Source organism: Tursiops truncatus, chromosome 15 (assembly GCF_011762595.2).
Source record: "Tursiops truncatus isolate mTurTru1 chromosome 15, mTurTru1.mat.Y, whole genome shotgun sequence".
Lineage (NCBI taxonomy): Eukaryota > Metazoa > Chordata > Mammalia > Artiodactyla > Delphinidae > Tursiops > Tursiops truncatus.
Window position 1 is genome coordinate 60,266,131 of NC_047048.1, and position 25,490 is coordinate 60,291,620.

Here is a 25,490-nt window from a genome sequence, read left to right on the forward strand (position 1 = left end):
CGCGCGGGGGCTGACGGGAGCGGGGCGGACGCTCGCCCCCTTCCTTCCCTCCCCGCCTCCGAGCCGCGGAGCGCCCTGGCTCTGGGGCCAATATGGGAGCCGCCGCGTGGGCATCGTCGCCCCTGCCGCCGCGTGTGTCGCTCCTGCTGCTGCTTCTGCCGTTCCCGGGGCTGCCCGTGGGCTCCTGGGACCCGGCGGGTTACCTGCTCTACTGCCCATGCATGGGTAAGGCCTCCCGAGCCTTCTGTCCAAATGGGGAAACTGAGGCCCAGAGAGGAGAAGCAATTTCTCTGAGGCGCCCAGAGACGCCTTGACAGGTCCAGGAAAGGACCCCAGCGCGGGGCAGGGCCTGCTCCTCACCTTTCTGCCCCAGTTGCAAGGGCACCGAAGGGACCTCTGTGTCCAACCTTCCGTTTGGCAGATGAGAAAACTGAGGCCGGGAGAGGTTACGATGTGTCTTGCGCAAGGCCTAAGCCAGCCCCGAGTCCAGTAAATGGAGTTAGTGGGGCAGGACTTGATGGCACTGACCCAACGCTGGCTCTGGGCGATTCTTTCATTCATTCAACACGTATTTATAGGGCACCTACTGTGTGCCCAGCCCTGTTCTCTGCTCCAGGGATACGGTGGTGATAAGACAGAAAGCTCCAGGCCCTTGTAGAGCCTTCATTTTAGTTGGGAAAGACAGACCATAAAAGATAAATATAAAAAATAAGTAACTGCATAATATTTATGGATGAGTGCTATGGGAAAATAAAATAGAGCAGGGTAAGGGAGAATCTAAAAGCTGGCTTAGGAGTGCAATTTAAATGGGAGTGGTGGATCGTCACTGTTAAAGTTATTTCTTCTTAAAATCCTTCACACTCCTAACCATGATGATGTTGCCCTCTGCGCATCATCTCCACCACACCCTTCTCCCCAGACCCTCCAGCTGCAGGCACAGTTACCCTTTTCTGTTCCTTACACATACTCAGGTCCTGCAGCCTGTGCTAGTCCCTCTGCCGGGGAACACCCTCCCCTTGCCTTGTGCCAGACCAACTCCTTCCCATCCTCAGGCCACAGCTTAAATGTCACCAGAAAAGACTTCACTGACCTCAACCCAAATAATCTCCTCCTCATTGTTCTCCATCACCAAACTTTTTTCACTTCATTTTTGAACTTATCAAAATTTATCACTGTATATTTGTTTATATGTTTACTGTCCCCCTACCTGGCCTGTGAATGCCTTGAAGGCAGAGACCTTGTCCTTCTTGCTCACTCCTGTGTCCCAGCACCTAGCAGAGAGCCTGACACGTTGTGGCCTCTCAACAGTCTTTGTGGAATGAATGAATGGATGCCATGCTGGGGATAACAGAAAGAGTCAGACAGGGACCTTGCACCTGGGGCATTCACAGGCTGAGGAAACAGCCAAAGGCCGGGAAATGGGAAAGGACATTCTAGGAAGAGTGAAGAACCGCAAGTAACTCATATCCAAGGTGGGAGGCAGAGGAGGGGAACTGAATATGGCAGAGGGGTAGTGAAAGGATCCCAGTGAGTGAGGCATTGGAGTTACCCCTTCACATGCAGATGGGAGGAAATAGAAGTAGAAGGTCACTCCTCGCTGATGGAACAGCAAGAGCAAAGGCATGGGGTGGGGATGGGAAGTGTAGAGCATGTTTGGGAAACAGCAAAGAACCTGGAGTGGCTGAGGCAGAAGAGGCAGGGCCTGAAGGGCCTTGACTGTCAGACCCAGGAGTCCAGACGTGATCCCATGCTGCCAGCTCCCCTGGCTCTCCTTGGTGTCCTGGCCCTCCACACTCCTGGCTCTGCATCCTTTCTGAGCCTTGCATGCCCCAAGCCCTCGACGCCATAGTCCTCACTTCACCTGCAATATACCATCCAGGGCGCTTTGGGAACCAGGCTGATCATTTCTTGGGCTCCCTGGCATTTGCAAAGCTGTTGAACCGCACCCTGGCTGTACCTCCTTGGATTGAGTACCAGCATCACAAGCCTCCTTTCACCAATGTGAGTACCTCCTGCTGTTGACCCTTGTCCACCTTTCCCTAATCCTGCTCACCTCTGCTTGACCCCAAGTCTTTCTGTAGGCTTTACCTCCCACCCCTCTGAGTTTGCCCTACCTCCCCCCACCCCGCCCCCCTGTCTTCCCTGGCTAACTGGCTAACATTTATCCAGCACCTGTCGTCTGCCAGGCACTGTTTCTGAGCACTGCATCAGGATTAGCTCTTTTCCTTCTCATCACATCCCTATGAGGAAATGGGTTTAGAGAGGTTAGGTAACTACTCACGCTCACACAGCTTGTGAGTAGTAGACTGGAATTCAAGCCCATGTCTCTCTGACTCCTGAGCCTGTGACCTGAACCTCCAGACTCCATTTCCACCCTTGTTTGGTCCCACCCATTGGTCAGAGGTGATGGTTGCTATTATCAGTTCTGAAGGAGAAACAGAGGCACAAGTTGGTTAATAACATGTCCAGGGCCACAAACCGGAGCAGTCTGGCTCCGGCACTGCCTCTCACCTCATCAAGGGGTCCCTTAGTATGGGAAGCCCAGCATCATGTAATTTCTTGCATGTTCTTTATGTCTTCCACCAGTCCTGTATCTGTCATTGTTCACAATGTAACTCCAGGGGCCTGGCAGTAGGAACTAAATTAATATTTAGTGAATTGACTTTGAAAGTTTTTAATAAACTTCAAAAAATTATGTTTAGTATGTACAAAACACTGTACTTTATTCTTACATCCTAAACCGTAGGTTTTATTTTTTCCTGCACATGCCTGTATTTAGAAAGTTTAAAAGCCAGAGTACCTGAGATCATAGCCTGGCTTGGCCACTTACTAGCCGTATCGCCTGGGCAGGGTACGTGACCTCTTTGTGCCTCAGTTTCCTCATCTTTAAAACAGGCTGGTAATAGTTGTTGCTACCTCCCTCAGTGAGTTAGTGATTGTGGAATGCCTCCCTCTTAGAATCAGCTGAAGCCATCAATTGAAAGTGCTTAGGATGCAGGGAGTCCTTAGTAACCGGGAGCTGTTGATGCTCTGACTTTTTGTACTCACTGTTATAGTTTAGACCTGGCCCGTTGGTCTCCCTCTGGTTTGCTTGCCTTCTCTCACCTTGCCTTCTCAGCTAGGAGTCTTTCAGAGTTTCCACTTCTTGCTTTCTATGGGTTACTCAACCTACCCCAGTTGGGCTCCCCTTCCCCACTGAGACTGTTCTCACAGAGGCCACTAAGGACCTCAGAATTGCCAAATCCAGGAGTCATTTCTCAGTCTTTATCTTAACTGACCTCCCGGTGGCACCTGGCCCCATGTGCCTCTCTCCTTCTTGAACTTCCTACTCCCCTGGCTTCCAAGACACAGCCTGTTCCTGCTTCAGCCCAACCTATCCACATTTTCCTCTTTGTGCTGCATCAGGGGCTCCTCTCTCTCCACCCACTGTTTAAATGTTGGTGGGTCTCCTCTTTCTGTTTGCTTATTAGCTGTGTGACTTAAGATGAGTTACCTAGATTCTGTCCACCTGGGTTTCTTCATAAATAAACTGGAGATGGTTGTATTCCTACCTCTTACAATTAGATGAATAAGTCCATGAAACATCATGAGTACAGCACCTGGCACTAACCCAGCACTCAGTAAATATTAGTTGCTTTTATTACCATTATTTGCTTTGCTATAAGTTTCTGTTGACTCTTGGGCTTTCACTTTTCTCCACGTACCTCCCAAATTTACCTATGGCCCAGACTCTCCTCTGACCACAGGCCTTGTGTTTCTAACTCCTCCGCCTTTGGGTCTATTTGGATGACGCACAGATAATCTGAAGTTCACAAAGCCAGAACTTTCCCCTCAAACCTGTGTAACCACCTATATTTCCAGCCTTAGTTTATGTCACCTCCATTCACCTGGGCCAGGAACCTAGAAGTCATCCTAAATGCTTCCCTTTACTCTGTACTTCACCTCCCTTTACATTTTTTAACCTGTCCATGCTTCCCCATCTCTCGGACTTTTGGAGATGCTCAAAAATACATGTTGAAACAAAACAAAGCACACAAAACAAAACAAAAATACATGTTGAATGAATACTTGAACAAGTAAAAGGACCATTGCAATAGCCTCCTAATTCCTCTCCTTCCTTTTATCTTACCATCAGTACATTCTTTCTTCTGCCGCCAGAGTGATCTTTCAAGGAAGCAGATCTCACATTATTTCTGCTTAAAATCCTTCAGCAAGACCTTGTTGCTAATAATTAAGGTTCTCGAAGTCTGTTCATTGGAACATCAATGGCTCGTGCAGGAATGGTGCAGTGGTTAAGTCAGTTTGGGAAATTGTGTTCTCAATTCCTCATTCCCCCCAAATTTGGAGATTCAAAATGCATGTTAGCATATTAAAGGCCCTGAGAAGTTCTGTCATAAAGAAACCTGCTTAACATAGCATTTCCCAGGCCTGTTTATTTCTGGAGCCTTTTTATTGCAGAACCCTTTACCCACCTGAACTAGTGGAACATGCTTGGGAACTCTGACCTATAGGATAAAGTCTAAATTTTATTTCATGGTGTTCTAAGAAATTTTCTTAAGTCTAGAAAAATACAGAGATTACTATAATCACCGTCCATGTATCTACCACTAGAAATGATAATCATTAATATTTTCTCATCTTTGCTTCATGTTTTCTTTTTGTTAATAAAAGAAATAAAAGTTTATAGATAAAGTCGTTAAAAGATTGTGTGTCTTGGCTCGAGGTAACTTCTAGTCCCTCCCCCCAGAGGAAACCACTATCATGGATTTAGTGTCTTGGTATGACTCCTTCCAAGTTTTTTCCTGTACTACTTCCATTGTGGCACTGAGCATCCTTTTATCCATCTCTTGGTACGAAGGGCAGGATTCTCTAAGGCAAATACCTAGAGGTAGAGGGCACCTTTAAAATCCTATTAGATGCTTGTAAGGGGTTACACTCCAAAGTAGTTGTTCCAAAATGTATACTTCTACTATCAGCCGTATCTTTTCCAGTAATTAGAGTTAAGCTTTTAAATTTTTGCTGGTCTCACAGGTAAGAAGTGGTGTCTTGTTGTCATTGTAATTTTCTTTCTCCTAATTCTTGTGAGCTTGCACATCTTTTGAGTGTGTTGGCTATTTGGGTTCCCTTTGCTGTGAGTTGCTCACTCCTATCCTTTGCCCATGTTTTCTCTTGCATCATTTGTCTTTTTTCTTATAAATCAGCAGGCATTTTTGAATATGAGGTGTATTACTGTTTGTTCTTTAGTTTGCAGATGTCTTCTCCCAGCCTCCGTTCTAACTGTGGTATCTTTTATCAAAAGTTGTTCATTGACATGTAGTCCAAGCTGTCTGGGTCTTAGAGTATATGGTTTTAATGAATGTCTTTGAAACAGCCACTAGGATACTGAGGAGGGGCCCTCGCCCTCTCCTTTTCCCCACTTTTCCTGTAGCTCCACGTGTCCTACCAGAAGTACTTCAAGCTGGAGCCCCTCCAGGCCTACCATCGGGTCATCAGCCTGGAGGACTTCATGGAGAAGCTGGCACCTACTCACTGGCCCCCTGAGAAGCGGGTGGCATACTGCTTTGAGGTGGCAGCCCAGCGAAGCCCTGATAAGAAGACATGCCCCATGAAGGTGGGTCCTGTGGGTCTGGGGGACCCTTTCTGCCTGTTCCAGGTCCTCTAGGCCCCTGAGACACTGTGCGATAGCAGTGTGTGGGAGAAGGCACCAGAAGGGCCTAGAATAGAAAGATGGAGATTTAAGTCCCATTTCTGGCATTTGTCAGCAGTGTCACTTTGGGCAGAGGACGTTGCTTCCTCTGAGCCTTTACTTCTGCCTACAAAGTAAAGACACCAGTTCCTGCTGTGTCTTGCTCATAAAGTATCAGTGAGGGCCAGGTGTAAGAGTGCTTGTAAACTGTAAAGTGCCACATCAGTAATAATCACTAATACTCACATAGCACTTACTACACACCAGTACCATGTTAAGAGCTTTCCACATATTATCCCACTTAATCCTTAAACTGTTCCATGAGCAAAGTACTATTAATACCCCATTTTATAGAGAGGACACCGAATGCAACAGAGAGGTTTAATATTTTGCCCCAAATCATAATAGCAAATAAGTTGTGGTAATATGGCTCCATTGTCCACCCTCCTAACTTGTATACTTTCTTGCCTCTCAGCACATAAATGAAAAGCTGTTATATTTATCAGTAGAAGTTTGTAAATTTCTGGCACTTTTGGAATAAGACAGTCCCCAACATGTGTTTCAGCGCTTATGCTACAGTCTGAGGAGGGTGGTTGGAGGAGCTGTGAGATTTGAGAAGGGAGACCTTGCTTACAGCCCCAACATTGCCCTCACTTGCTCTGTGAGCTTGAGCAAGTGTCTTGTCTGGGTCCTGGTTTCCATCTTGAAAATAAGGGCATTGGATTAGCCGGGTCTTGAAGGTCTCTTGGAGCTCGTAGTCCATGGTCCTAAATCCAAGGTTGACTTGCTCCCCAGACCCCCACCAGTGCTGCAGGGTCAGCGGCATATGGTACACGAGCAGGAAAGACTCCTTCAGATATTGTGGTGAACGTTGCCTGCTGAAAACCAGACTGGAGGCCAAGCTGCCCTCCTCAGCACCCAGCCCAGAAATTACGACGTGATATTCCTACTGGCCCATCCTGTGAGAGTATTTCAGCCTGAGTCAAATCACCCAGGGTTCCCCCATCCACAGTCCCTTGGCCCCATCCCCAACTGGCCTTCCCTCCTGCTCAGTAAGCCTTTTCCCACTCTCTTTCTCTAGGAAGGAAACCCCTTTGGCCCATTTTGGGATCAGTTTCATGTGAGTTTCAACAGGTCTGAGCTTTTTGCAGGCATTTCCTTCAGCGCCTCCTACAAAGATCAGTGGATCCAGAGGTATGTGGAGGGGGCAGCATTGCTGGGATTAGGGGAGAGGTGGGGGGCCCACGGGCATTCAGCACCTTCCTGGCCCTCTTCCCCTCTACCACACCCTGATGTATGAGACCAAAGGTGCGGCTGTTCTGTCTGTTGAACTTGGGATCCTATGTGATCTGTTCCCATCTCAACGCCTGACACGGTGGGACGTTGACCTGCCACAAGGTTGAGCAAGAGTTTATCAGCCAATAAAGGATGTCATAAAAAGAATATTGTGCAGTCACATGAGTCTCGATTTCCTCCTCTAGGCGTGAGAATCACTCCCCTGTTACCTTCCTCTTCACAAGGTGAAAATTGGAAGCTGCTTCTAGAGAAAAACAGCTTCAGGTGCAGACGGAGAAATGATGTCATCCTGATAGTAATTGGATGTGCTTTATTAATTGTGCTCCAGTAAGCCCTATTAAAGAACAAAAACTAGGTTAGCAGGGCATAGGCACAGGCTGTGAAATATTTATAGAGCAGCCGTCACGTATGAGACGTAGTGCTCAAAGGCCAGAGGTGATGCATAAAAATGAGGAAGACCCGGTCTCAGCCTTCAGCGGGCTACAGTCTAGATATAATGATGACACTAACATAGTACATTTGCCCCTGATGCTGTAGTGTGGCAAGAAAGAGCGTGGGCTTAGATGTCAGACCTGGGTTAGAAACCGTGAGGGGCTTATGAATTCTTGTGAGGTCCCAGCACTTGGCATTTAGTTAGCCAAAGATGGACTGATGCAGAGGAACGAGCACAGGCTCAGGATAAGACAGCCCTGAGCGCTGACCCAGCCCTGCCTCTTTCTCAGATGCCCCTGAGTGAGCCACTCCAGCTGTCTGGCCTGAGGTTCCTCCTTGGTTTAATGGAAGGAGCACTATGGTATCTGCCTCCAAGTGTGTAAATCACATGGCACGTAGTAGAGGGCCAGTCACTGTTACCTGTTACTATTATTCACATCCTTTATTTTATTTAAGTCTTTGAGAAATTTCATGAAATGGGTACTATGATCAATTTCCATTTGACAGGTGAAGAAACTGAGCTCAGTAAGGCTAAATAACTTGCCCAAGGTAATGCAGCTATTGACTGGGCAGCAGGGGTCTGTGTGTAAGGCTTTCATAGGTAATAAGAACTAATATTTATTTAGTGCTTACTTGTGCCAGTTGCTGTTCTAAATCTTCACTACCTAAGTCTTCTAAGGTAATAGCTCATTTAATGCTTCCATGAGTCTGGGGGACAAGTGTTACTGTCGTCTCTGCTTTACAGGTAAGGAAATTGAGACAGAGAGAAGTGAAGTCACTTGCCTAAGGTCATGCAGCTTGAAGTGGCAGAGCTGGGGTTTGAATCCAGGCAGCCTGACTCCAGAGCACCCATTCTTCATCACTGTGGAGAAAAGAGCTGTGCCTTTAATAGCTGCCAGTTCCTATGTGGGACTTGCCTTCAGAGCTAGTTCATGAGCTACTGAGGATACTCAGTCCTGGCAGAGTCTAATCCCCCTCATTGTTGATCCCAGATAGGGAATTGTTGATTCCCATTTGATCACCTGCTTGGTTCTCCCCATTCAACTCTGAATGACCCAGAGCTATTGCCAGACGGCAGACCTGTCCTCAAAGGATGGAGATTTGCCTCTAAAATGCCGGGGGGGGCGGGAAAAACCATGACACCAGCTCTAAAAGCAGCTCTAAGAGCAAATTCCAAAAAGCACACAGTCCTGGTTGGAAGAGAAGGGACAGGGTTGCATGGATGCATCAGTCGGACAATGTTGCTGAAACACTTGTTCATGGCCGCGTGGTCTTGCTTCAGATCATTGAGTTGTAGGAATTGTGTAAGGGCTTGGGGAAGCTTGTGCCTCACAACCAAATTTTTGGGAAAGGAAGACTAGTGGGGAAGATGAGGTCCCTGGAGGCAGTTGGAGAGAGCTAGGACCACCTGGGTAGATGCCTTCCTTCCACACACATGTAAGAAGCACCGCCTGAGTGTCAAGCACTGGTGTGGATGCTGGGGAGACAGGCAAGAAGAAAGCAGATAAGGCCCCTGCCCTGATGGAGCTGATTCTAACAGGGGAGACAGTGAATACATTTTTACGTAAGATAGTCCCAGAAGACATAGTGCTGTGAGGGACATAAGCAGGTGATGTGTGATTGACAGGCAAAGACCTTGTCTTTGTCAGCTTGGACTGCTATAACAAAATACCACAGACTAGGGGGCTTAAACAACAGACATTTATTTCTCATGCTTTTGGAGGCTGGGATGTCCGAGATCACGGTACCAGCGTGGTCAGGTTCTAGTAAGGACTCCTTGACTTGCAGTTGCTGCCTCTTACTGTATCCTCACATGTTGGAGAGAGAGCAAGCTCTCTGGTCTCTTATAAGGGCACTAATCTCATCACGAGGGCTCTACCCTCATAACCGTCTAAATGTAACTGCCCCCAAAAGGCCCACTTCCTAATACTATCACATTGGGAGTTGGGGCTTCAACATATGAATTGGTGGCGGGGCGGGGGCGGGGGCACAAACATTTAGTCCATAACAGATCTGAAGGATGGGGAGCCAGCCATGCCAAGAGCTGGAGGGAAAGGTAGTTCTTCATGGTGGGAACATTGCAAGCTCTGAGGCAGGACAAGCTTGGTGTGGTCAAGGGGCAGAAAGGCCAGAGTGGCTGGTGTGGAGCATTTCAGGAGGAGAAGGGTAGGGTGTTCCCATCGTCCATTACAGTGTAATAAACCACTCTAACACTCAGTAGCTCAAAAACAATTGAGAATGATTGCTCAGAGTTCTGTGGGTCGACTGGGCTTAGCAGGGCAGGTCTTTGGTTTGGTTTTTGTTTTTCCATTTTCTTTATGGAATCCCAACTGTACAAAGTTCCAATCCATGTTAAACATCTAATTTCTTAAGATGAATACTCTTTGGAATACCCACCACATTTGGTGTTTTTTGTTTTTTTTTTTAATAAGAAAATTAAACTTACTCATACTCCCATCACCCCTCCAAAAAAGTATTAGAATTTTGATATGTATACTTCCACCCTCCAAAATGGGTGTATTTTTATGTACATATACAATGTATACCTATACATATTAACTTAAAATGAAATTATTACATATAGTTTGTAATTGAGTAACTATCTTTTCTGAGGAGTAATTGATATTTATCAGGTTAGTAAATAAATATCATTGGCAAGATCAGTTCTAAACATGTAAAAACATGAGATTTCAAAAAATGGTTAACTGGTGTTTATATGTGTATTCCACTCCATGCCAATGGAGTGTATTGGGTAGGGTATGTGTGTGGGATGTCCATTCATCTGTTGATGGACACTTGGGTTAGCTGGGCACTTCTTGCTTGTGGTCTCACATGGCTACAGTCAGCTGTCGGCTGGGACTGGAGTCATCTGAAGGCTCAACTGGGCTGCATGTCCAAGAGGGCTCACTCATGGCTGGCAGGTGGTGCTGGCTGTCGTCTGGGAGCTCACCTGAGGCAGTCGGCTGGCATGTATACTCTTGACCTCTCCGTGTGGCTTGGATTTCGGGCAACGTGGCAGCTGGATTCTGAGAGGGTGCATCCAGGGAGTGCGTGCTCCAAGAGACAGAAGGTGGAAGCTGCTGGCCCCCTAAAGCCTGGGCCTGGCATCCAGGACACTGTTACCTCTGCCAAGTGCTATTGGGAGGGGACATAGAGCCCACCCAATGGGAGGAGACTTGAATTAACCTGCCACATAGAACAGGAGATTAGAGAAGTGGGCAGGGGTCAGACTGTGCAGGGCTTTGTAGGCCCTGGTGAAGCAGTCTGATAAGAATCCTGTGAGTGTTTGCAGGGGTGAGTTTTGAGAGTTTAAGTATTTTAAACATTTTCTTAAATAGTGGACACTTTCTTGCTGTAGACAATTGTCCTTTGGGGGCAGGGGCGTAGGTGTAGGGAGAATGGCATTAGAAAGGGTCAGCCGCTTCCCTGGCTCACTGTGTAGCTGCAGATTGCCTCCCTTCTCTGGCCACAGTGCTCTATCTACAAAATGAAGGGATTGAGCAAGATCGGTCACTTTCAAACTGTTCTTTGAGTTTTAGAGTTCTGGAGAAGCGCTGTGTGCTGTGGAGGCAGCAACGGGGGCCAAGTGGGAACTGCTTGGTTCCCCTCCCCCACTGCCTTCAACCAGTAACCCTCTTGTATATCAGCTAGAAGTGCTGGTGGCCACAGGTCCGGGTGCACCAGGTTTAACTTAGCTACATGTAACAGAAAACCCCAAATAACAGCAGACTAGCAAGATAAAAGTTCATTGTTTTCTTAAGTAAAAGGACTGGGCTGTGCAACTCAGGGCTGCATGGCAGCTCCCTTGTGTCTAGGAATTAGGCTCCCATCTCTGCTCAGCCATCCCAGTACTGGCTTTTTTGTTTTGTTTTTTTTTTTTTGGCTACACTGCACGGCATGCGGAATCTTAGTTCCCCAACCAGGGATCGAACCCCTGCCCCCTGCAGTGGAAGCGTGGAATCCTAACCACTGGACCACCAAGGAATTCCCCCAGTACTGGCTTTTATCCTTAGTGTCACCTCATGGGCCAAGATGACTCATGAAGCCCAGGTAGCTGGAAGGACAAAAGGGGCAGAAGAAGGGCACATCCTCACCTTTTTAAGGAGCTTCCTTATAGCTTGCTTACACCAGCTCATTGGCCAGTACTTAGACATGTGGCCATACGTAGCTACAAGAAGTACTGAGAAATGTCTTTTTTGGGGCTTCTGTGTGTCCAGCTGAAAACTGGCTTCTAGGAAAAGAGGATAAGAGTTATTTCTCCCCACTAAGTGATTTCCCGCTGAGGATCTTTCCAGCTCTGCTGGTTCTGAGTCTGTGAATACCCTGATGGAGATTTAATTGAACAGACATTTATTATTTATTGCACATTTACTGTTGGAAGGCTATGAACCATTCTCTTGGTATGAAGGCAACAGGTGTTTGAGCACGTGGCTTATCGTTCTCCCAGGCTGCAGCCTCCTTGGGAGGACATAAACAGGTGACATGTAATTGGCAGGGCGGAGACCTGCAGGATGAGAAGAAGCCAGGCATGCAAAGAGCTGCAGGGAAAGGTAGTTCTTCATGTCAGGGATATTGAGAACTAGACTCTGCCTCTTTCATGTCCCTGCACCCTCTGCACTCAGCATAGTATCCATCCACTTGTGTATCCTGGGCTCACATGTGGGTGCTGTGCATGGAGAAACCCCAGCTTGGTAGGGGGATCTCAGCAGTGTCAGTGTGGTGGTGAAGAACCCCAGAGGTTCACTGCACCCAGCAGCAGGAAAGTGTGCCTTCTTCAGCTGAACAGTGACCAGGCTAAGGGCCTGACTTAGTGTCAACCATCAGGGATGTGAACAGATGGACCTGGTCAAGCTTTCTTCCCAAACAAGACCCTTATTCCCCACTTTCTTTCCAAACAACACTCTCCTCCCTCATTGGGAGCAAACGAGCACGTCAGTCTTGGCCTCTTCCTGCTTGTCACGTCAGAGCTGACGTTGCATTGGGACAGCTATATGTGCTGATCCAGATCCATGTGGAGGGGCTGCATATTCCAGATTTGGAATTCACCAAAGGTCAACAGCAGGTACTTTCTAAGAGGTCAAGGAGGGAACAGATCCTGATTTTATCCTAATGTTCCAGCCCCCTGGGAGATCACAGCTTTGCTTTCCATTTGAAACCCTTTAAGGTGGCCTATGAAAGTCACTTAGCTGAGGTCCTAGCCCATAGTAGGTACTCAGTTACTATTCACTTCTTCCTCTGACCCCTGACATCCTGATCTGGTCTTTCTGGTGAGATCCCTGAATTCTCATTCATTCACTGACATATTTATTGTACCTACTATGTGTTGAGGCCTGTGTCTAGGCTGGGAATCAGAAGAATAAGCCACAGACTCGGCTTTTGAGGTGCTTATTGACTGGGTGGGGGAGCTGGGAGTGAGGTATAGTAGTTAAGAGCAAAGGTTCTGGAGGAGATTGCCTGGATTCAAATCCCTGCTCCACCAGTTCCTAGCTGTGTGACCAGGAGCATGCTACTTAACCTTTCTGTGTCTCAATTTCCTCATCTGTGAAGTGAGACTAACGGTAGTACTTACCTCACGGGGCTCTTAAGAGGGTCAAGTGAGTTAATGTACACAAAGTAATTGGAACATTGCCTGTCACATGTATGTACATGTAAAGTCTGACAAGACGAGGATTAGATAGAGCCAAGCTGTCCATGAACACTTGCTGTGGCTTAGCTGGCACAGGCCTTGCACCAGTGTGTGTGGGAATCATGGTGAACAAGAGTGCTTGGGGCCTACCCTCGTGGCAGTGGACAGGGAAGGTGGTTATTGAGCACATCAGTGTGCAGAAGGCAGCAAAGGAGAAGTGGTACAGAGCCCTCTCCTAGGAGCTGAGGCTTGGGAGCGGCAACTGGTCTTGGAACTTTGGAAGGTGTTTGTGGAGCGAGGTGTTTGGTTGGGTGTGAAGAAAGAGTGGCATGTCCATTGCAGCACTGTTGTATGGGGAAAGATCGGAAACAGCCTCACTGACCAGCAGGGGGGGACTAGGTAGGTAAACTGCAGTTTATTCATGCAAATGGAAACCTTCAAGAGACACTAACACGATCACGTGACCCACACCATCAACATGGCCAAATCTCTAAAACAGAGTTGACTTTTTAAAAATAAATTTATTTTATTTTTTATTTTTGGCTGCATTGGATCTTCGTTGCTGCGCGCAGGCTTTCTCTAGTTGTGGCAGGTGGGGGCTACTCTTCGTCGCGGTGAGCAGGCTTCTCACTGCAGTGGCTTCTCTTTGTTGCGGAGCACGGGGTCTAGGCATGTAATCTTCAGTAGTTGTGGCACACAGGCTCAGTAGTTGTGGCTCGCGGGCTCGAGAGTGCAGGCTCAGTAGTTGTGGTGCACGGGCTTAGTTGCTCTGCGGCATGTGGAATCTTCCCAGACCAGGGATCGAACCTCTGTCGGCGGATTCTTAACCACTGCGCTACCAGGGAAGTCCCTGAGTTGAATTTTTTAAAAGTTGAAATAGGTTACGTGCAATATGATGGTGATGATGGTGGTGAAGGTGAGAGAATTTTCTGAGAGTTTTCTACGTGCCAAGCACTGTTCTAAATGCTGTGCTTATATTAATCCATTTGATCTCAACAGCCCTATGAAGTGGGAACTATTATCAGCTCTATTATACAGATAAGGAAACTGAGGCACAGAATGGTTAAGTCACCTGCCCTAGTTAGTAAGTGGTATAGTCAACATTAGAGCACGGTCATCTGGCTCGACCATCCATGCTTTTACCATTGCACTGTGTAAAGAGCACACAGAATAATACCCTTTAATATAAATAGTAAGGTGTAATCATGCATGAAACCACAGTATCTTCTGGAAAGAGGAGGAAGTGGAAAAGAGATCATAGGATAGAGCTTTTACTCAGGTGTATATTTTTTAAAATCTGAAACAAAGTAAAGTGTTAATATTTGCTAATTTGGGTCACAGCTCTGTGGACTGTTAAATTATTTTCAGTATTATCCTGTATGCTCTGAAATTTTTAATAAATTTTGATTGAAATTTTTATTGAGATAACTGTAGGTTCACAAGCACTTGTAAGAATTAATACAGAGAGATCCCATGTACCCTTTACCCAGTTTCCCCCAATGTTAACATTTTGCGAAGCTATAGCACAGTATCACAACCAGGATATTGACATTGGTACAGTCCATCCATCTTATTCAAATTTCCCCAGTGTTACTTGTACTCACTTCTGTGTGTGTGTATACTTAGTTCTATTCAATTTTATCACGTGTGTATGTTCGTGTATCCATCACCACAGTTAAGATATCAAACAGTTCTAACATCACAAAGGTCCTTGTGTGGCCAGTTTATAACCACACCCACCTCCCTAAACACTCACTCTCTCTCTCACTCACACACACACACACACACACACACACACACACACACACACACACACACACACACACACACACTAGCCCCTGGCAACCACTAATCCCATCTCCATTTCTTTTTTCTCAACTTTGTCATTTCACAAATGTTATATAAACGAAATCATACAGTATGTGACCTTTTGAGGCAGACTTTTTTCACTCAGCATAATTCCCTTGAGATCCATCCCAGTTGTTCCCTGTATCAGTAGCTGGTTCCTTCTTACTGCAATAGTGCTCTGTGGTGTAGATGTACTGCAGTTTGTTTAACCAGTCACTTGTTAAACGACGTCTGAGTTGTTTCCAGTTTTTTACTATTATGAAGAAAGCTGCTGTGAACATTCGCATACCGGTTCATGTGTGAATATAGGTTTCCATTTCTCTGGGTTAAATGCCCAAGAGTACATTGGTGGGTCATATCGTCATTGCATGTCTAGTTTTATAAGAAGCTGCCAAACTTTTCCCGAGTGCCTGTACCTATTTCATAATTTTAGGAAAAGGATTTTGGCTGGCAGAGGGAAGGCATACCAGGTAGACGGGAGAAGTCTGCAGAGATCTGTACTTTGAAAGTGCATTGCAAGCTTATGGAAGAGCGGGGCATTTCATGTTGCTGGAATATAGTCTGGGCTTAGCTAATGAGGGAACACAGGTTTGCTCCTCACTCTATTCAGTCAACAGATCTTTACTGAGCTCTTCCATGTACTGTTCTAGGCACGCGGAGATACTGACTTCAGAAGCCTGAGTCCAGCAGACTTTTCTGGACTCAGGGGTAAAATAATTACAAGGTGCATTGTGAACAAGGGGGAGGGAGAGCTTTCGGCAGGGTATGTGGGGGGCATCTACAGACCTCTAGTGTTTTCCATGAGAGCAGGGACCATGCCTGTCTCATTCTCCCCTGGCCCCCAGCACATAGTAGGCAATCCATAGATAATGTGTTAAATGTTGAGTGAATGGTCTCATCCAGCGTACACATTCCCTGGGAGTGTGACCTGTCAGCAGCTGCACTTCCCAATCCCACTGTGTGGGTAAAATGGCAAAGACTCAGTGTAGACACCCCAACCTGGAGTGAATTACCGCACTACAGATTGGAAGCCAGCATGACATACAAAAGGTTGGAGTGCTCTGCTGTAAATTTTTAATTGTTAAACAATCAAAGAGAGTTGTAAATTCCATGTGGCGGGACAGTATTGCATACTGTGCCTCTTGCCGCTGCCAAGGTCTCTTATCAGCCCGTTGGGGTTTCACAACCTCTTGTGCTTCTTGCATGTTGCAGGGGCCCCTCCGCAGGGTCTCTGGGGCATGGTGCAACGCCGTCTTTTCTCCCATGGGGGTGGCGGCTGGACTCGCTGTGCGCTCTCTGTCTGACTTCTTCTCCTTCTGTCTCATGCCTAGATTTTCTCCAGAGGAACATCCAGTGCTTGCCCTGCCAGGGGCCCCGGCCCAGTTCCCTGTCTTGGAGGAGCATAGGCCGCTCCAAAAGTACATGGTGTGGTCAGATGAGATGGTGAGGACAGGGGAGGCCCAGATCCGTGCCCACCTCATCCGACCCTATGTGGGCATCCACCTGCGCATTGGCTCCGACTGGGTAACTTCCCCCTTCCTCTCATGGCTGGGATGGACACATCTCTGAGCAGGGCCCATGCCTATGGGGGTTGGACACTGAACCCACTGCACCACGTCCTAGCCAGGGTAGAGAGGTCTCACTTGGCCAAGTTCACGGGACTGTGCCCCACGATCCCACTGCAGACACGTCAGAAATGTAGCTCCAGAGCACTTGCTTGACAGTTTTCATTTTAACAGTTGCCATTTTTATCCTCATTTCACAGATGGATAAACTGAGGTATCAAGCTAGGCTCTGGGTCAGACAGCAAGCCAGAAAGAGCCCCCATAGCCCACAGTCCTCTGTCCCAGTTCAGTGTTTAGCCAGTAGACTCCTTGTTGAAAAACAAGCTCTGGAGGTTGGGTGGGGCTCCCAAGAAATGAAGATGTCATCCTCCAAGTTTAGCAGCTGCTGAAATGTGCAGAAAGCTCATCAGGTCATCCTCCCTGTGAAAATAACTGGAGTAATGTAGACAATCTCCTTAGTTTACAGAAGAAGATATATATGTATGTGTGTGAGAAATACTCATCGTTGAAAACTTGAAAAATACTGAAAAGTATAGAAAGTAGATCACAATTCATTCAGTGTCACTTGAGGAAGCAATCACACATTTACCCACTAGATTCCCTTCCTGCCCCCTTCCACAAAGTAAAGGAGCCAGGCCCAGAGTATTTTGTGAGTGGTTTCAGATAGTTCCCATTTATGCTTCCCTAGAACATAAGAAGATATAAGATGCTTTCTTTTTTTATAAAGCTAGCATAATGCTAATACCAAACTCAGATAAGGTCAACTCTGGAAAGTACAGCCCATTCTCATAAAGAGCATAGATATATTACCAAGTAAAATCCAGTAGCACATTGAAGAACATACAACACAAACAAGTAAAATTCATCCCAGGAATGCAGGGAAATTCACTATATTAACACCCAAAGAAGAAAAATCATATAATCATCTCAATGGAGGCCAAGAAAGCACCTGATAAAAAGTCAACAGTCATTTATGATTTAAAAAAGAAGAAAAACAGCTCTTAACCAACCAGGAATACAAGGGACCCACCTTACCTTGATAAAGGCTATCTCTCCGAAACCCACAGCAAACACGTACTTCTTGGGAGCTATCAGAAGTGTTCCCACTGAAGTCAGAAATCAGACAAGGCTGCCCATCGTCACCACCACAGTTCAGAATTCTGCTGGAAGTCCCAGATAGTGCAGTTATACGAAGAAAAAAAAATTGTGAAAAGCCAATATCCCACTACCCAGAAATAACCACCGTTAACTGTTTTGAAGCATTTCCCTCTTCCCTCAATGCTTTAAAAAAAAAAATAGTTGCGCTCCTCCTGTATTGCCTGCCTTTTTCCCCTTCCCGGCTCTTGCTTCTGGGGTTGCGGGCGGTGGCCGTCTTTAGCTCTGTCCCCACCCACCCCACAGAAGAATGCGTGCGCCATGCTGAAGGACGGGACCGCCGGCGCCCACTTCATGGCCTCCCCGCAGTGCGTGGGCTACAGCCGCCACACCGCCGCCCCGCTCACCATGACCATGTGCCTCCCCGACCTGAAGGAAATCAGGCGCACCCTGAAGCTCTGGGTGACGGCGCTGAACGCCCAGTCGGTCTACATTGCCACTGACTCTGAGAGTTATGTACCCGAGATCCAGCAGCTCTTCAAAGGGAAGGTACACATGGGGCGTGGGCCTGGTGGGAGGGCAGCAGGAAGGGAATCAGAGGAAGCACCAGGGTGGTCTGCCCGCTCCCACCTCATGCTTCACGTCCTCCCACCACCAGGCTTTTACTTGAACATCAGGTTCCCTTCCAGTTCCTACCCTTCTTTAAACCCCAGCTCAGACACCTCCGCAGGTGCTCCACAGATTTCCCTCCACTCCTGTCGCTAATGGATCCCTACTGGGAGCTGTCACAGCACTTTATCACATCTCCTGAGACACCTTCTAGACTGAGACTAGTGTAGAAACAGGTCTTATTTCTTCCCAGTTGCGACTCCTTGAAGGCAGGATCCAAGGTGGACTCACTGTTCTACTCCTCAGGGTGTAGCCTGTTGCTTTGACCTCCTCCAGGGCTGAGACCCCGCCTTGCCATTTCAGTGTCTAGGACAGTGCCTGACACGTGGTAGACACTTGGTAAATGTTTGGTGAATAAGGCCATAAAGAGTGGGCCCTTGGAAGGGGTCCAGTGCAGCAGAGGGATTAAGAGCATGGACTCTGGAGCCAGAGGACTTGGGCTCTACTCACTGTGCAGCCTCACACAAGTTACTTTACCTCTCTGTGCTTCTGTTTCCTCATCAATAAAATGGGACTGAGAGTCGTGCCTACATCTCATAGTGTAATTGTGAAGATCAAATAAAAAGAAATGAAAACAGGTCCAGTAAAAAATAAGTGCTGAATAAAGTTAGCTGTCATTGATAGTAGAAGTAGGTGGTTGATGAATACAAGGAAGGCTCTTTTGTGCTTAGTAAATGATTAAAGAGGTGGTGAATAGTAGGTGTTCAGTATATGAGTAAATAATAGAACAGGCTTGTTACTGTATGAGTGAAGAATAGATAATAAGTAGGTATCGATAAAATGACGGAGTTAATAGTGAACATTCAATAAGACTTTTGAGTGAATGAAGGCCCTAAATGCTTGTGCAGACCTTAAAAGACAGACATCCGCTTTCTAGCAGTGGGTGCCCTTGGCTTATGTCGAGGGGCTCCCTTTCTCTCTTTTACCGGCTTGTAGAGGAAGTGCCGAGTCAGAGCATTCTGGTCCCCACCCACCCGCTTTATAGAAGAATATCAGAGCCGGGAGACCTTGGAGTGCCTCTAACCCAAGCCCTGCGTTTTATAACTGAGAAAACCAAAGTCCCATAAAGGAATAGAATTTACCCAGGAGGTCTCGGGGCTCATTTTAGTGGGCATGACACAGAGCGGGTAAGTTTCAGGGCGTGGGTGGAATTGTTCAGGGGATTTTGGCCATGGTTAAGCTGCTATTATTTTTATGCTGCCATCCAAATAGCAAGATGATGATTTTTGTTACATCAGAAATCTCTGTGTGACAGCAAAGCACTTTCAGCCCCAACTCTGCCCACACCCCCATTTGGAGAGTCCCAGGGAGTTTTTTTGTGAGTTTCTAGAGTTGGTATGTTTGTTATACCTTGAGCTTCTTGCCATTTTCTATTTCCTGTTCCTGTGCCACTGTTTTTGCCCTTCTCCACCACTCTGCCCCCTTCTCCATGGGCTCAGCCCACCCTTCCTCTTGAACTAAGCCTTGCTCATCTGTTAAGCTGGGCCAGTGCTGAGCCGGTGATACTGATAAATAAGATGTGGTGCTGCCTTCCAGGGCTCACAGTCTAAACTCAGGAAAAGAGATTTGCAAAGAATTATAAGATACGCCACAAGAGAGGGCCAGGCTTGGGTGTGGAGGCTCATTCACTCACTTGTCCAGTCAACAGATGCATACTGAGGCAGACCCCAGCCAGCAGCGACAAGCAAACTGACACAGCCCCAGCCCCAATCAGGTGCAGGAAACAGACGTTAACCAGAGAATCACTAAGGAGTGAAAGCTACAAACTGAGATGTATACTACAAAGTAAAAGAACGTGGTTCTGTGAGCGTGTAGAGCAGAGGAGCCTGGCCTAGATGGGGGAGCCAGGGAGGGCTTCCCCGAGGAGGTGTGACTTGAGCTGCAGGGTGAGAGTTAAGTAGGAGTTAACCGAGCAAAGAGACAAGCACGCCAGACAGAAGAGCATGTGCAAAGGTCCTGAGGTGGAAGGGAGACTGGTGTAGTGGCTGGAGCTCAAGGTGGAGAGGCAGCTGAACAGGCCTTATAGGCCACATTCAAGATTTGTCATCTTTATCTGAAGAGCAGTAGGGCACCAGTTAAGGGTGCTCAGCTTGGGGTAGAGGGAGGAGTAGGCGGGTAGGGGAATCTGAAAAAGTTTCCTTTGGCTACTTTCATTTGGTGAATAGACCTGGAGGAGAAAAGATTATGGTGACTGGCCAGGGAGTAGTAATCCATCAAGAGAAGGGTTCACCTTTGGGGAATATCTCGGGGATAGATTGGACAGGACTTAAGTCTTGGAGGCATCCAGGCAGCAGAACCAAGTGGGTGGGGTGCGCTTTGGTCAGATCATGGTTTGGTGGGAGAAGCCAAGCCCCTCAGGTGACCTTGAGCTGAACCTTGAGAGTATGGTCAGGACTGTGATGGATGGGAAAAGGCGTTCCCGACAGAGGGAACCAACAAGCAAAGGCAGAGTGTGAATGAGTGGTGTGTCTGCAGCTGAGGGGCTAAGGCAGCTGCTGGGCAGCACTTCCCCCAGGTGCCCCGACCCTGCATTTTAATCCTCTGTATGCTTCCTTGTCTGTCTGTGACTTCAGCACAGGGAAGGAAGGTGGCAGGTAGCTGCAGGCCTTGGCTGAGCTGGCCACTTAGGCCTGCACCCTGGCTAAAACACCCTGCCCTTCCTCCTGCAGGTGAACGTGGTGAGTCTGAAGCCTGAGGTGGCCCAGATCGACCTGTACATCCTCGGCCAAGCTGACCACTTTATTGGCAACTGTGTCTCCTCCTTCACTGCCTTCGTGAAGCGGGAGCGGGACCTCCAGGGGAGGCAGTCCTCCTTCTTCGGCATGGACAGTCCCCCTCAGCTGCGGGATGAGTTCTGATCCTACCTGGAGCATACCGCCTGTCTGAGTTGTTCCCTCCAGCCAGGCCTGGCAGCCAGAGGTGCTCCCAGGATTGATCCCCAAGGATCAGAGAACAGAAAAAAGTACCAGGGACTTCCTGGAGGAGTAGGAAAACAGTCCATCTCCCAGGGCACGGGACTTCCAAGCTTCTAGTAGCCAGACCATCTCCCTTTCTCATGTGCTCCCTGCTGCTTCTCCTGGGAATTTCTCACACCAGCAAAGCAGTCCAACATCTGTCTTTTGGTCTGCCCTGCTCTGAGCAGCCTGGGATGCTGAACTGTATTAGGAGAGATTTTTTTTATATATATAGAGAGAGATTTTTATAGTTTTGATACAAGGTCATGACTCCCCTAGAACTCCCTCATTTTAAAAAATCAGTGAAGTTCATTAACATAGGTACCTGAAGTGACCTTAACAGAATGTGGATAAGGCCAGGGGTGGGTGGGTGTATTGACCGCTTTTCCAGATGACCCCCAAAGTGGCCCTCAGACTCATCCCCACTGCCTGGCCAGAGCCATTTGTCAGCCCCCCTTTCCTAGGCCATTGCCAGGGTTTGGGGCACAAACACTCTTCTCCATTGTACACACTATGCAAATAGAAGTTATCAATCACAGTGCTGTCAGTACCCCGAAGACGGCTAAGTGCTGCTCCCACAGCGCATTCCCGGCAAGGAGCACCTGCCGTCAAGCCAGACCATCATGGTATTGCCCTCAAAGTCTCTTGGTAGTTGTGCCACAAACCTGGCACCGTCAGGGTTTCATAACACCTCACCAGGGCCAGGACTTGCTGGCCTGGCAGGATCCTTCTGAAGTCTCCTCTTCTGATCTCATGTCCCAAGGGGCCTGGTTGTAGAATTTTGCCATTAAGCTGCTGTCCAAGGCCTGTCCTCCCAGCCTTCCTCCTGCAGCTGGAGCCCTCAGACTATATTCTCACAAGGGAGTGTTCACTAAGCCTCTGACCAGATCAAAGATGCTCAGTTCCCAGGAGCCATTGGATTCCCAGGTTTTTTTGCCCATGTCATCCAGTATAATCTCAGCCAAGCCCATGAGGCTTAAGGTGTTAACAGTCATAAGTTTCTTTGTCTCTCAGATGCTGTCGTTGTAAAAATCCATGACTCCTGAGAGTTTGATTTTTTGGCCTTGTGGTTCTAAAATTCACGTCTAACACCTGCCGATCACTTCCCCGCCATCTGGCCTCCCTCAGAAGGCCACAGTCAATCCTGGTAAGGTAGAGGAGATTGATGAGAGCCAGGCCCAGAGCTCCATGCAGCGGTGCCCCTTGGGTAACCTTTGGGAAGAGATGCTTTGTTTTCATGGCAGACTGAATCAGAGGCTGCAGGGCAACAAGGATCTCAAACACCAAAGGTGGCATTCGCTGCTTAGAGCTGCCGCCCAACTCTTAGCAGGAGAAACTGTACAGAAAGGACATTTGAATTTTCCCTCCGGGGACAATGTTTTAAATCCTGGGTGGACCCTGAGAGATTGTTTATCTGTTCAGACTTGTTCACGAGCCTCACTGTGGGACAAGGGAACCCCTGCCTCCATCCGGCGGCTGGGGGCTTGTGGCTTTCTGCCTGATGTCATTTGCTGCCCCACACTAGGCACACGCCTTAGAGTCTGGGGCTCTAATGGGCCGGCCAAATCCTCGTGTCTCTGGAGGTGAGGGTGCTGGAGTTGCAGTCAGATTCAGTGTTGTCTTGTAGGCGAGTACTTTATTCCTTTGACCCAGTTTCCTCACCTATAAAGTGGTGATAAAACTGATGGGGTTGTTGAACAGCCCCAATCACATAAAGCATGTATAAGAGCCCGTTGTAAACGTGAAACAGACAAAGGCAAATATATGGCTGTTGATAATTTGACTGCCTCTCGTTGCATGCCTCCTTTGCGCCAGGCACTGTGCTTGCTAAGTGCTTTGTGGACATTCTCTGGTTTAGCCCCCACCTCAGCCCTGGGAAGTAGGAACTTCTGGGCAGGGCAGAATTTTTTTTTTTTAATTATTTTTGGCTGCGTTGGGTCTTCATTGCTGCGTGTGGGTTTTCTCTAGTTGCGGCGAGCGGGGGCTACTCTTCGTTGCGGTGTGCAGGCTACTAATTTCGGTGGCTTCTCTTGTTGAAGAGCACAGGCTCTAGGTGCGCAGGCTTCAGTAGTTGCAGCACGGGCTCAGTAGTTGCAGCGAGTGGGCTCTAGGGTGCGCGGGCTTCAATAGTTGTGGCGCATGGGCTTAGTTGCTTTGCGGCATGTGGGATCTTCCCGGACCAGGGATAGAACCCGTGTCCCCTGCATTGGCAGGCGGATTCTTAACCACTGAGCCACCAGGGAAGTCCCACAGGGCAGAATTAATGCTCAGAAAATTCTCAGTTTCCCCATGACCACACAGCCAGTAGTGGTCAGCCCGGATTTGACCTCCAGAAGTCAGTGCTGTTAGCCAGCACGCTCTGCTCCTCCAGTTCACAGGATACACTTTATGCTGTATGCTGTGGAGGCCTCGGATGGAGAAATGGTCAGCCACCTTTATCCCCACTGGGCTGCAGCCGTGGGTCTGCCACTGCCAGGAGCTTTCAGGGAGGGGGGATCACCCAAGAAACAGAAAGCCCACATGAAGCTTACAGTTCTCTTGGGTGGTTGCTTAATTCAACATGCTTTCATTCAGCAGGTGTTTATTGACCCACTGTGTGCCACGCTCTGTGCTAGGTCCTAGGGATTCAGCAGAGGATCAGACATAAAGTTTTTGTACTCAAGGACTTTGCATTCTAATAAAGTAGAAGACATAATAAGCAAATGTACTGTGGGAGGTGTTAATTAAGTGCTTTAAAGAAAAATAAAGGACGTGGTGGGTGCAGATGGGGAGTAGTTCTGGTTTAGATGAGCTCAGGAAGGCCTCTCTGAAGAGCTACTGTGGAGGGCGGAGGGGTGCACTCATCCAGAGATCTGGAGGCAGCGCTTTCCCGGCAGAGGAAACGGCATGTGCAAAGGTCCTGAAGCTGGAATGAGCGTTTGAAAACTAGCAAGGAGGTCAGTGTGGCTGGAGTGGCAGAAGCGAGGCAGGGAAAAGAGTAGATGAGAGCAGGTGACGTGACCCATCCTACGGCCTGGAGGGCAGTGTAAGGTCAAGACTTGGCTTTTATTTGGAGAGAGATGGGAAGCCTTGTTGGGTCTGAACAGACGAGGGTCATGGTCTGATTTACTTTTTTTTTTTTTTTGAAGTTTTGGTTATTTTTTTTTCTTTTGGCTGCATTGGGTCTTCGTTGCTGCACGCGGGCTTTCTCTAGTTGCGGCGAGCAGGAGCTGCTCTTCATTGCAGTGCACGGGCTTCTCGTTGCGGAGCACAGGCTCTCGGCACGCGGGCTTCAGTAGTTGTGGCGCCAGGGCTCAGTAGTTGTGGCACATGGGCTTAGTTGCTACGCGGCATGTGGGATCTTCCCCAAGCAGGGCTCGAACCTGTGTTCCCTGCCTTGTCAGGCGGATTGTTAACCACCTCGCCACCAGGGAAACCCTGATTTACATTTTTGAAGGGCCTCTCTGGCTGCCACGTGGAGAAGATATGGGAAGGAGGAAGAGTAGCAGCAGGGAGACCAATGTGGGGCTGTCACAAGGATGCAGGCGAGAGAGACAATGGGGCTTAGGCAAAGGTTATTGTCTTGGAGGTGGTGGGAAGTGGTCAGATTCTGCATGTATAAAATCATTTAAAAATTTCAGTCTTTTTTAAAGATACAAGTCTTTGCATAGTTTTAATCATGCAGTATTTACAATTTAATGTCCTGGCTTTCACTTAATAGTATATCATGTTTTCCATGTTGGTACATGGCCTGAATAAATGTTTTTAATGATATAAAATTCCATTGAGGGGTGTCCCATAGCTTATTGTTGTCCTATTATGAGAACTTAGTATGTTCCCAATTTTTCACTGCTATTATTTGAAAAATATTTTTATTTGTAAGTCTTTTTCTATATCTAAAATTTTCATTAAGATAAATTCCCAGAAGTGGATTTGTTAGATCAAGACTTAAAAATAAAAACTTTTTTTTGGAAAAAATTCAAATATACATAAAAATTGTGAGTAATAAAATGAACTCTCAGTTTCAACAATCCTCAACGTTTCACCAGCCTTGTTTCATTTACTGTCTCATTCCCAAGTCCACGTGCTGGAGACTTTTCAAGAAAATCTGAATGTTTCAAAGAAAGAGCCTATAGGGTTTGCTGACACACTGAAGTGGGGTTAGGAGAGAAGAGGGAAGTCCAGAATGCTCTGAGGTTTAGGGCCGAAGCAACGGGGAGGAGGAGCTGTCCCTGATTTGCAGAGTGACCTTGATGCGGGTCACTCACCTCTCCACCTCACCTGTGAGTTCCAGGTGTTAATAATGGTGGTCTCTGGAGGCTCCTTGGAGTGCTGGTTGA

The 25,490-nt window shown here is 47.7% G+C and overlaps 1 protein-coding gene across 1 annotated transcript; it reads left to right on the forward strand.

Annotated features, from left to right (window-relative positions):
* The first annotated feature begins 22 nt into the window (after positions 1 to 22).
* POFUT1 (protein O-fucosyltransferase 1) lies at positions 23 to 25,183 on the forward strand. The gene is made up of 7 exons (XM_004328651.4): positions 23 to 225; positions 1,880 to 2,001; positions 5,429 to 5,611; positions 6,768 to 6,880; positions 16,220 to 16,412; positions 17,855 to 18,097; positions 20,887 to 25,183. The coding sequence occupies exons 1-7, from the start codon at positions 93 to 95 to the stop codon at positions 21,073 to 21,075; spliced, it is 1,176 nt and encodes a 391-aa protein (XP_004328699.2). The 5' UTR covers positions 23 to 92; the 3' UTR covers positions 21,076 to 25,183.
* The last annotated feature ends 307 nt before the right edge of the window (positions 25,184 to 25,490 follow it).

Bases quoted from the DNA above. Each gene is read 5' to 3' on its own strand.
- POFUT1 (XM_004328651.4), top strand. From the start codon at position 93: ATGGGAGCCGCCGCGTGGGCATCGTCGCCCCTGCCGCCGCGTGTGTCG. The intron at 2,002-5,428 runs GTGAGTACCTCC...CTTTTCCTGTAG, and splicing joins ACAAGCCTCCTTTCACCAAT to CTCCACGTGTCCTACCAGAA. The intron at 18,098-20,886 runs GTACACATGGGG...TTCCTCCTGCAG, and splicing joins AGCAGCTCTTCAAAGGGAAG to GTGAACGTGGTGAGTCTGAA.